The sequence below is a fragment of the Humulus lupulus genome, chromosome 6 (genome assembly GCF_963169125.1).
Source record: "Humulus lupulus chromosome 6, drHumLupu1.1, whole genome shotgun sequence".
Taxonomy (NCBI): Eukaryota; Viridiplantae; Streptophyta; class Magnoliopsida; order Rosales; family Cannabaceae; genus Humulus; species Humulus lupulus.
This window is the reverse complement of record NC_084798.1, coordinates 217,938,838-217,951,556: the sequence shown is the minus strand read 5'-3', so window position 1 is coordinate 217,951,556 and position 12,719 is coordinate 217,938,838. Positions and strand designations below refer to the sequence as shown.

Here is a 12,719-nt window from a genome sequence, read left to right as displayed (position 1 = left end):
AACCCGCTTGGCCAACTTTAAGGCTGGTTATGTGAGGAATTAAACAGTAGACCCTGTCGTGACTCCATTGTCACTTATCTGGAATGATCGCATGCATGGAGTAGAGTTATTACTGCTAGGCATGTTATTTATGATTCTATGATCCAATGATGTAATGCTTATAAGCGTGATTATGTATTCTTGCTGAGCCTCAGCTCACAGGTGCTAATTGGTGTAGGTAAATGAAAGGAAAAACTAGACCAGCCATGAGTTGGAGAGCTTTAGGGGCAGAGTGTACATATGCGGCCTGCCCATCCGCCACGACCGAGGCTATCAGTTGGAACTAGGTTTGGACCTTGATTTTGCAGCCTAAGTAGACTTTTGTATACGTTTTGGGTTGTAACCGTTTTAAACTCTATTGGGATCACATGTCACTACTACAAAAATGTCTTTGCGAGTCCTAAAAAAGTTTTTAGGACTCGCGGGGCGCGAGTTCTCTATTTAAGAGCCTTAAAAACTGAGGTTTCGTTGCGAGTCCTGAAAAATCCCATTGAGAGCCTTTAAGTAAGTTTTCAGGACTAGCGTTGCGAGTCCTAAAAGAATATTCTCGCAATGCGTGTCCTAAAAGATCTCGTTGAGTATCTTTAAATTAAGATTTTAGGACTTGCTTTGCGTGACCTTAAAAGTAATTTTTTTTTAAAAAATGCAGCTACAATTTTCATTTTGATTTAAAAAAATATATCCCTTTGAGTGTCCAAAATGTATTAAAAGAAATTTAAAAAGAAAATATTGAAAAAATACCAATTTTTTTTAAAAGAAATTCAAATTTCTCAACATGTATTATAAACGACAACATGATTCAATATAAAATAGAATAAATTCCTACTTATTAGTACAATAAAAAAGAACATATATAACTAAATTGACTAAATTAATCAATGACTAGCAACCTTTCTCTCAATCTCTTTCTTTGAATGAACACTACTTCTTGTCCACTTTAAACATTTGAATAATCAATTATGGCAGCATCATGACATTTTTTTTTTGTTATACATTTCCCAATGATAGAGCGCTCTTTGCAACCCTGCGTAATAAAATTAGATCAATATCATACATAATAAAGATGAGTAAAGAGTGAAACACAAAACCCATTCTTAAGTTGCACTCTCAAGAACGAAACAAGCAATCATAATATAAGCTTTAAGATCAAATCCAATGCTTTAAGATCAAATTATATTACTGCTCACAGGAGAGACAAAGACCCGAAAACATAAACCAATAAATCTTAAATCACATGGTAAACTGTCTCAAAAGCTTTTAGTTTTATCTTTAAATTTGTACTTTAATTAACTATCTCAGAAGCTCTAAAGTAAGAACAAAATCTCCACACTATGTTCCCTTATCTAATACATACTTTCTTGGTTGTATGAAACAATGCAACAAACATTTCGGGTGCATTTAGCTTTTATATTAAAATCTGTCCATTTATACACTATCTCAAAAACTAGGACATTAGAGCAAGACTCAATTGGACAAAATGAATCATCATAATATAAGCTTAAATTGAGGAAAATAAATACACATTAATCCATACTCTTAAAAGAATACAAAACTCATATTCTTCAAGTTATTTCTTATAGACTATTTATGTCAACTATTGGTTAATATGTGATTATTTGAGACAATTTGAATTCTTGTATAATACTATAGAGATATCAAAACTTTTGGTCAAACCAAATTTAGAAAAAGCCAGGAAAACAACAAGAAGAAATCTATAACCTTACACTAAAGAGATAAATAATGATCTCGGTAGTGAAAAGCAAAGACGAACCAAAACAGTGTTTTGCTACAATCTCTCACTCCGAAACAACCATAAGCTACTCAAGAATGAAAAAAAAAAAAACTCACACTATCCTTACCAGCAAGACCAAAGAGTGTGGATAAAAAAAAAACAAGTCTCTCCCAACCCAAACTCAGAGTAAAAAATAAAAGAAGTTACCATATGCATAACATCAAAATTAATCACTAAAAGCAACAAGTAAGAGATACGCAGAAACATCAACAACACCACAAAAATATTGAAAAAACCATGAGGAGAGAGGATTATTATAAGAATAGTTACAAATAGATACAATTAATATTTGACACTTAATTACATTTGAGATATAAGTGTTTTTTCTCTTAAATATATACAGAAAAAAATTAATTTTCTACTAATTCACAATAGATTATATTATATGTTTAATATGATATTATTATAATAAATGGGTTTAAGTTTAATTAATTTTTTTAAGTTATAAAATGTATGATTTTATTATTTTTAAATAATTACCATGATAAAATATGTCAAAAATATTATATTTTAATTATTTATTATTTTAAAGTAATTATCATTATAAAATATTTTTAAAAAAAATCATATTTTAATTTATTTATTATTTTTAAATAATTATCATTATAAAATATATTTAAAATATTATATTTTAATTTTTTCAATTATTTATTTAATTTAAGTTTAAATGTTTACATAATATTTGTTAAATATAATAATATTCAATAAAGTTTACATATATATATATATAGCCACTTTGTGTTACAATAAACGTTCTGTTTTGATTATCAACAAGAAAGGAAAAGCTTGACGAAGATGACGACCACGTCCACTCCCCATAACTTAGACGATTTGATTTCTTTCACAGAGGAAGATTTGGCCGAGTTATTAGATTATTTTTTTACTACTCCTCCTTCTTCTACTCCTCCTCCGACTTCCACCGTCACTGTCACCACTTACGGAGATGATCACGACTCCATAACCTCCCATGAAAGAATCATCGTCCAAGAACAGGTTATCATTTTTCATTAACCATATTTATTTATTTATTATACGGATATTTTTTTGTAATGATCATGATCAAGAGACTCTCTGTGTAATAACGTACAGAACTCCATCGACGATGATCTGAACTTGTTGACGACGACGACGACCAGTCCCAGTCCCAGTCCCACTCAACCCAACGACGCCGTTTTAACACAAGTACATGGCGATCTGCCCTTTATTTCCACGACGCCGTCTTCTCCTGATTTTCCGACTGATTCCAACGTTCGATCAGAGTTTCAGGTATCATTTTTCATTAACCATATTTATTTATTTATTATACGGATATTTTTTTGTAATTATCATGATCAAGAGACTCTCTGTGTAATAACGTACAGAACTCCATCGACGATGATCTGAACTTGTTGACGACGACGACGACCAGTCCCAGTCCCAGTCCCACTCAACCCAACGACGCCGTTTCAACACAAGTGCATGGCGATCTGCCCTTTATTTCCACGACGCCGTCTTCTCCTGATTTTCCGACTGATTCCAACGTTCGATAAGAGTTTCAGGTATCATTTTTCATTAAATTCATTTATGTATGTTTTAATGTAATATTTTCGGAATAAACATTTATATATTTATATATATATATGCAGTGTAAAAAAAGTGTGATGAGACCAGTTTTTGAACAACCTATTCGTGTAACAAGTTTCAAGGATCTCATTTCACCAAAATTTCTTACGACAAAGAGAGTTTGCCCATTATCTGAATTAGAAGATGATCATAACTCTACACTGCAAATCAATACTAATCTCATCAGGTACGTAATATTACATTACAGTATTAAATAAATAAATATATATATGCTACTCATTTTATTTTATATAAATTTTTATTGACTTTTAAATATTAATAATTTTAGTTCTCAAGGGAACAATGGAACACCTGCTAGTAGTAGTACTACCACTGACAATAATGAGCTTGTTCTCGTTGAAGTTAAAAGGTACTATATATATAACTACTATAAGACAATAATTTTTTTTCCAATATATATATATATATTAATATGTGTATGATAATACTTGTTAATAATTTTATTATTATGTTTGAAATTAATTCATTAATGTATATTGTTCAGATTCAAACCTAAAAGTATTCAAGAAATATGTTGCACTTGCAAAGCCTCTAAATGCTTGAAACTGTAAGTGTGATCACAACTCAACCCTATTGTTTTGTACTCTTCTGAATTTATTATAATATTTTCTCGATTGATTGATTTTTTTGAAATGGGAAAATTGATATATATATATATATATTGTGTAGTTATTGTTCTTGCTTCAAAGCTGGAAAGTATTGCACGAAGAACAACTGTGGATGTAGAAACTGTAAGAATACCGCAGATTACAAAAATGATGTGGACATGGCACGTTCACTTCATCCAAACCATACCTTTCAACCAAAGACCTTTTCGGTATGTAATTTTTTTTAGTGTTGTTATTCGGCACTTTAAGTTGTCCAACAAACACATGAGGTTGCATCATATCATTATTAGTTAGTGATAACTCATGATACTTATTAAATTCAAATGAGTTTGATCCAATTTTGAATTGTGCTATGCAACCTACTTGTGATGTTGGACACCAATAATATTACTTATCAATTCTCTTCATTTTTTTTTTAAATTATGTTAATACAAGTAATAATTTCTAATAATTATATATATATATATATAAATAAATAATAGATAGAAGCAAAGCCCACGGATGGTTGCACTTGCAAAAAGTCAAAATGTGTGGTAGGCTATTGTAAATGTTGGAAGGTAAAGAATTATTATCCATGAATTAATTATTAATATATAGTTATAATAGATATTGCATGCATGCATGATATATATTGATTTATTTTTATTTTTTATTTTAAGGAATCGGTTGGATGTTCCGATAAATGTCGGTGTTTGAATTGTAAAAATGCATTTGGTGAAAGATCGATCAAGGAGGAGGTTAGACCTAATCTCTAGTTCTATTGTGTATTAATTTTTCATGATTTTTTTCACATATTAATGTAATCATAATGAAATTAAACTAATAATAATCCTCATATATATATTTATTGAAACTCTTGCAGGCAAACAAAGACAACAAAGGGTGATTTGCTATAGCTACAAGGCCTACAATACATCTTTTTTGTAAGAAGTAATTAGATAAAATGTTGAGAGTAGAAACATGTGTAATTCCATTTATATCTCTTCCATGTAGATAACGGAATTTCTAGGTTTTGACAGTTTTTTATTTTGTTAATGTTAACTTTAACGGAATATTTTTATATTTAACAGAATATTCTTATATTTAACGGTAGTTTATAAACACTTAAATTAAAAATTAAATTAAAAAAATAAATTAGGATATTTTAGAGATATTATACAATGATAATTATTTAAAAATAATAAATAATTAAACAAATTAAAATAAGATATTTTTACAATGATAATTATTTTAAAAAATAATAAATAATTAAAAAAATTAAAATATGATATTTTTGAGATATTTTATAATGATAATTATTTAAAAATAATAAAATCATATGTTTAATAACTTAAATAAAATTTAATTAAACTCAAACTTAATCTCACTTATTAGAATAATATCATATTAAACATATAATATAATCTACTTTGAATTAGCAACAATTTTTTTTTTTAAATAGCAATAAAATTAAATTTAAAATCCACGTATAATATTTAATATTACATTAAACATATAATATATAATCTCTTGTTGTCACTCCCAAGTTCAAAAATTAGAACAAACATAAACTTAAACAAAAAATAAATAAATTATTTAATAAAAATAGAATATTTATTTCAAAATTTATATGACATTAATATAAATTTAATAAAAATAATTAATAAATTATATAAATAAAACTAAGCAAACTTGCATATTGCACGTTGTTTGTCTATATGTATACATATGTATTTTGGAGGAAGTATATATATACAATTAAATGCAATTGAAACTTTTCTTGCTCAGCATAATACTGGAGAAATCCAAATTAAATGATCATTACACTACAAAATATCATACTTTTTGCACCGGCAAAAGTTAGGTATTGCGCCGGCAAAAGCCAAATTTCGTCGGCAAAAAGCCACGACGTACCCCCGTCGATAATAACACTTTTGGCGACGCAAAACGTAATGCGCCGGCAATTGTATCTTTTGGCAATGAAAAAATGCGCTGGGAAAAAAATTTGTCGCGTTATTGTGGAAAACACTTTTAGCGGCGCAAAAATGCGCCGGCAAAAGATGATTCTTTTAGTGGCGCAAAATTGCGCCGGCAAAATATGTGTCTTTTAGTGGCGTGTTTTTGCGCCGGGAAAGATGGATATATGTAGTGACGCATTTTTGCGCCAGTAAAGGTTGACACTTTTGCCAACGTAATTTTGCGTCGGTAAAAGTATTTTTTAAATAAACTTTTTGATAATATTACTAATTCTATTTTCAATATATTAATATTAATTAATAAATTTTGATTTTAATATATTAATAATTATTTAATTTTTTAGTAATATTATTTAATTAGAAATAAAATTAAAATTAAAATTTTATGAATAAAAAAAATTACAAATATTAATATTTATTGTCTCCACCAAACATGAAAATATAAAAGTAATTTAGTAAATAAAATCTCTAATAGATTAAACTTTAAATAAATAAATAAATAAGTTCTACAAATGAGTAATGCCCGCCTCATCATCCCCGCCCCCGTGAGCATCATCGTCCTCGTCCGGATCATGTTCTGGTAAGTCGACAGTAAAATCAGGAGCCAATACTCCTATAATAACCCGGAATTTTTATTTATTATTATCTTTTATGTAAACATTATTCTGTGAATTTTTTTATTTAAGAGTGAGTAATAATTAAGTCAGAACATACCTTTACGTTGATTTTTCTCTTAGATTCTGAGTACCAAATTCATGTAAAATGGTTTTGTTATGTTCATAGTGTTGTGTAATAAGTTGAGGAAAAGAAAGAACACACCAAGAACCGACCACAGTAAGAGGTATATATTCATAGATTTCCTTCGTAGTTTACGGTTCCGATTTTATATTTTCATTTCCTAGGATGGCTATGAATTTGTGGGGCATTTTATATGGATTTAATCTGTGTTTTGGGACCAGAAACCGTCATTAAGGGGCTAGAAATGGTTTAATATGATAAGGCTTGAAGTTTGTGATGTTTTGGTGATGGGTTATGAATGGTAGATGCGGACATGGAAGTTGGCTCCATGGTTGACGTGGAAGAAGAGTTAAGGTCGGTGGTGGTGATGGGTTGGTTGTGGTGGCCGAGAGGAGAAGCCATGATTGCCTTGATGTTGAACCATGGGGTCACGATGGTCACATGTGCATGTAGTAGTGTGCATGTGTTCAACTGGTTACAAATGGTTACAGATTTGTAACCAAATGGGACAAAATGTGGTATTTGGTCCCAAAACTTTAGAAAGTTACTGCAAGACTTGGGATTAGGTACTTTAAGACCAAAAATCTGATTATTGAGAATTAAGGATAAAAATATTAATATAAATTTAATAAAAATAATTAATAAATTATATAAATAAAACTAAGCAAACGTGCATATTTCACGTTGCTTGTATATATGTATACATATGTATTTTGGAGGAAGTATATATATATACAATTAAATGCAATTGAAACTTTTCCTGCTCAGCATAATACTGGAGAAATCCAAATTAAATGATCATTACACTACAAAAAACCAGACTTTTGCTGGTGCAAATTTGCGCCGGCAAAAGTCAGGTATTGTGTCAGCAAAAGCCCTGTATGTTTTGCCGATGCAATTTTGCATTGGCAAAAATCCACGACGTACCCCCGTCGATAATGGCACTTTTACCGACGCAAAACGTAATGCGCCGGCAATTGTATCTTTTGGCGACGAAAACATGCGCCGAAAAAAATAAGGATGCGCGGGGAAAAAAAAATTTCGCGTTATATTAGAAAACACTTTTAGAGGCGCAAAAATGCGCGAGCAAAATATGATTCTTTTAGTGGCGCAAAATTGCGCCGGCAAAATATGTGCCTTTTAATGGCGCGTTTTTACACCGGGAAAGGTGGATATTTGTATTGACGCATTTTTGCGCCGGTAAAGGTTGAGACTTTCAATATATTAATATTAATTAATAAATTTTAATTTTAATATATTAATAATTATTTAATTTTTTAGTAATATTATTTAATTATAAATAAAATTAAAATTTTATAAATAAATAAAAAAAATTACAACTATTAATATTTATTGTCTCCGCCAAACATGAAAATATAAAAGTAGTTTAGTAAATTAAATCTCTAATAAATTAAACTTTAAATAAATAAATAAAAAGTTCTACAAATGAGTACTGCCCGCCTCATCATCCCCGCCCCCGTGAGCATCATCGTCCTCGTCTGGATCCTGTTCTGGTAAGTCGACAGTAAAACCAGGAGCTAATACACCAACCTACTTCAACAAAGCACTGAGCAGGACATCTTGACGCCGTTGACGACTCTCAAGTTTAGTCGTATACTTCTTTAGGTTCTGATTTTCCAGCGTAATGTCCTGAGTTTGCTGCAAAATGATGTCCACTTCAGGTGGCAATTGCCCGGACATTTGAGAAGTTGCCCGGACACTTTAGGTGGCAATGGTGTCTACTTAATCAATAACAATTTTATTATATTTATATTTTACTTAATTATATTTTATTAAATCATTTATATTTTTAACTTTTTTCAATTACAAAACATCTAATATTAATGTTAAAATTTATTGTTAATTATTATGATTGGTAATTTTATTTTATTTAAATTATAGTTAAAAATTAATTTTTTGATGTATTTTTTAATTATACTTAAATTTTTATTTAATTAATTATTAAAATTTTACTAATTTTACTAGCCCTAACAGAATTTGGGCAGCATAACGACTATATTTCAAACTATCCCAAAAATTTAAAAACCTACAAATTAAACACATATATAACCAGAATATTCTCAGATCATGCAAAACATATATATACATTAACAAATACATCAATTTATATATATACAAATATTTAACCACAAAAAAAAAAGCATACACCAAAACTGATTTTTTTTATTAATACAAAAAAATTATAAAATACATATTTACAAACATATCACATTTAATATAAAATAATTTTTAAAATATAAACATACATTACTAATCTGATTTTGTTTAAGTTCATACTTTAACTATAATACATATATCACGAAATACAATATAATAAATATTAACAAGCAAAAATAAGCAAATACATATAAAGCATTAAAATAAAATAAAAAATACATATTCAAATCTATTTTTTTAATTTTACAAAAAAAAATTAATAAATACAAAAAGCATATATTATAAAAGTAACTTAAAAATAGCTGTTATTAAGATAAACAAATACATATAAAGCATTAAAATAAAAATTAATGTTAACGACTATATTTTTTATAATTAATGTTAATTTTCTTAAGACTAACAAAATTTGGGCAGCATAACAGTTTTTTTTATTAAAATATATAAAAATATTTAACCTCAAAAAAAACATATATCAAAACTGCTTTTTTTATTAATACAAAAAAATTATAAAAATACATATTTACAAACATATCACATTTAATATAAAATAATTTTAAGATATAAACATACATTATTAATCTGTTTTTTTTTTTTAAGTTCATACTTGAACTAAAATACATATATCACAAAATACAACATAATAAATATTAACAAGCAAAAATAAACAAATACATATAAAGCATTAAAATAAAAAAAAAAAATACATATTCAAATCTGTTTTTTTAATTTTACAAAAAAGAAAATTAATAAATACAAAAAACATATATTATAAAAGTAACTTAAAAATAGTTGTTATTAAGAGAAACAAATACATATAAAGCATTAAAATAAAAATTAATGTTAATTTTCCAAAGACTAACAAAATTTAGGCAGCATAACAGCAATATTTTAAACTATCCTAAAATTTTATAAAACCTGCAAACTACACAAAAAAATACACATAATATTACTAGAGCAATATACAGAATATTCCCAGAGCATGCACAACATAAAACAAGATTAATAACATAAATCAAATCTTTTTACATCAGTAACATCAAAATAATTTATTTAGTAAATATTTATAAACAAATAATCTTTAATATAAAAAAAAAATATATATATAATACAAATATACAATATAATATAATAATCTAATCTATTTTTTTAATATACATATAAAGCATTAAAGTTTAAAAAAATACACTCAAATCTGTTTTTTTTTATTTATTTAATAATTACTAAAATCATATTTCTTTTTTTCTTTTTCATTATTAATCTAATTTTTCTAAAACTACACAATTTAATTTATTTTTTTTAACACAACAATATAATTATAATAAAAAAAATCACACACATACATATATATTAATCGTTCACAATCATTCACGTACATAAACTACCTCTTGGAGCTGTTCTGCCTATTGCCGAGGGATTGGAGCTGCTCAACCACTTTGGTGGACATGTTTATAGAGATAGAGAGATCGAGATAGAGAGAAAGAAATGGAGGGGCCCATTAAAAAATAAAGAGAAACCGAGATAGAGAGAAAGAAAGAGTGTAGAGTCCCAGAATTTACTTAGCTAGTTAGATAGTAGTAGTAGTAGTAGTAGTAGTAGTAGTTGTAGTAGTAGAGTAGTAGTAGAATAGCTAGTATTAGTTATAGTATGTTCATTACTGTGGATTTTGGTTCAAGCCGGGACTTAGTTGGAAACTCCTAGCAATAGTTATGGATTTTATAAGTTTAACCTATAGTTTAAGAATATTAATTATAACATAAGTTTTGGTTAATATTGTTGGTTATTAATATGATAATTATTATAACCTAAGGTTTAGATAGAGCTAATAAGAATATGACATTTGTCATGAGCAAGGATTATTCCTAAGGTTTAGATAAAGCCAATAGGAATATGACACTTGTCATATGTATGATTATTAAGGAATTATTATTTTAATGATAAAATAAGGGAAATATAAGACTTAGTCTTCACCAGAATTTGTTAGGAGCATGACATTTGTGACAATTTTATTTATTTGTGATTTAGATAATTAAATAAATTTTTCGTAACTTTAGGGCACTGTAATTTCCAACCTATTTTTGACCCAGTTATGTTATGAATTTCGAAAAATAGTATTTCTAAAAAGTTGTAGATAATTTAATTAGATTTCTAACGGTATAAAGATATTATAAATCAGAGTCCTACAGATCAAGATATGTTAATTTTACTGTGGGATAGTTTAGAGTTACGGGATTTAAAAAGTTAGAAGTTAGGATTCTATTTTAAATTTAAATTTGGATTATAATTAGAAGATTTTTATTCCTAGAACTCTATAAATAGGACCTTGCACCAAGCTTTTTCATTCATTCTTCAAGCATTGATCAAAGCCTTCTAGGTGCGCTAGTGAGACTATAGAGTGATAAACACTTGGGTTGGGGTTATAAGCTTATTACACTACAAAATATCAGACTTTTTGCACCGGCAAAAGCCAAATTGCGTCGGCAAAAAGCCACGACGTACCCCCGTCGATAATGACACTTTTGGCGACGCAAAACGTAATGCGCCGGCAATTGTATCTTTTGGCAATGAAAAAATGCGCTGGGAAAAAAATTTGTCGCGTTATTGTGGAAAACACTTTTAGCGGCGCAAAAATGCGCCGGCAAAAGATGATTCTTTTAGTGGCGCAAAATTGCGCCGGCAAAATATGTGTCTTTTAGTGGCGCGTTTTTGCGCTGGGAAAGATGGATATATGTAGTGACGCATTTTTGCGCTAGTAAAGGTTGAGACTTTTGCCAACGTAATTTTGCGTCGGTATAAGTATTTTTTAAATAAATTTTTTGATAATATTACTAATTCTATTTTCAATATATTAATATTAATTAATAAATTTTGATTTTAATATATTAATAATTATTTAATTTTTAGTAATATTATTTAATTAGAAATAAAATTAAAATTAAAATTTTATAAATAAAAAAAATTACAAATATTAATATTTATTGTCTCCACCAAACATGAAAATATAAAAGTAATTTAGTAAATTAAATCTCTAATAAATTAAACTTTAAATAAATAAATAAAAAAGTTCTACAAATGAGTACTGCCCGTCTCATCATCCCCGCCCCCGTGAGCATCATCGTCCTCGTCTGGATCATGTTCTGGTAAGTCGACAGTAAAATCAGGAGCCAATACTCCTATAATAACCCGGAATTTTTTTTATTATTATCTTTTATGTAAACATTATTCTGTGAATTTTTTTATTTAAGAGTGAGTAATAATTAAGTCCGAACATACCTTTGCGTTGATTTTTCTCTTAGATTCTGAGTACCAAATTCATGTAAAATGGTTTTGTTATGTTCATAGTGTTGTGTAATAAGTTGAGGAAAAGAAAGAACACACCAAGAACCGGCCACAGTAAGAGGTATATATTCATAGATTTTCTTCGTAGTTTACGGTTCCGATTTTATATTTTCATTTCCTAGGATGGCTATGAATTTGTGGGGCATTTTATATGGATTTAATCTGTGTTTTGGGACCAGAAACCGTCATTAAGGGGCTAGAAATGGTTTAATATGATAAGGCTTGAAGTTTGTGATGTTTTGGTGATGGGTGATGAATGGTAGATGCGGACATGGAAGTTGGCTCCATGGTTGACGTGGAAGAAGAGTTAAGGTCGGTGGTGGTGATGGGTTGGTTGTGGTGGCCGAGAAGATGGTTGTGGTGGTGTAGAGGATAATCCATGATTGCCTTGATGTTGAACCATGGGGTCACGATGGTCACATGTGCATGTAGTAGTGTGCATATGTTCAT

The 12,719-nt window shown here is 28.5% G+C and overlaps 1 protein-coding gene across 1 annotated transcript; it reads left to right on the top strand.

The window, feature by feature from the left end:
* Positions 1-2,626: 2,626 nt before the first annotated feature.
* Positions 2,627-4,005, top strand: LOC133786075 (uncharacterized). The gene is made up of 6 exons (XM_062225289.1): positions 2,627-2,824; positions 2,921-3,097; positions 3,193-3,351; positions 3,457-3,620; positions 3,723-3,803; positions 3,939-4,005. The coding sequence occupies exons 1-6, from the start codon at positions 2,627-2,629 to the stop codon at positions 4,003-4,005; spliced, it is 846 nt and encodes a 281-aa protein (XP_062081273.1).
* Positions 4,006-12,719: the final 8,714 nt, after the last annotated feature.

Coding starts and splice junctions, on each gene's coding strand:
- LOC133786075 (XM_062225289.1), top strand. CDS start 2,627: ATGACGACCACGTCCACTCCCCATAACTTAGACGATTTGATTTCTTTC. Junction 2,825..2,920: donor GAATCATCGTCCAAGAACAG/GTTATCATTTTT, acceptor AATAACGTACAG/AACTCCATCGACGATGATCT. Junction 3,804..3,938: donor GTTCTCGTTGAAGTTAAAAG/GTACTATATATA, acceptor TATATTGTTCAG/ATTCAAACCTAAAAGTATTC.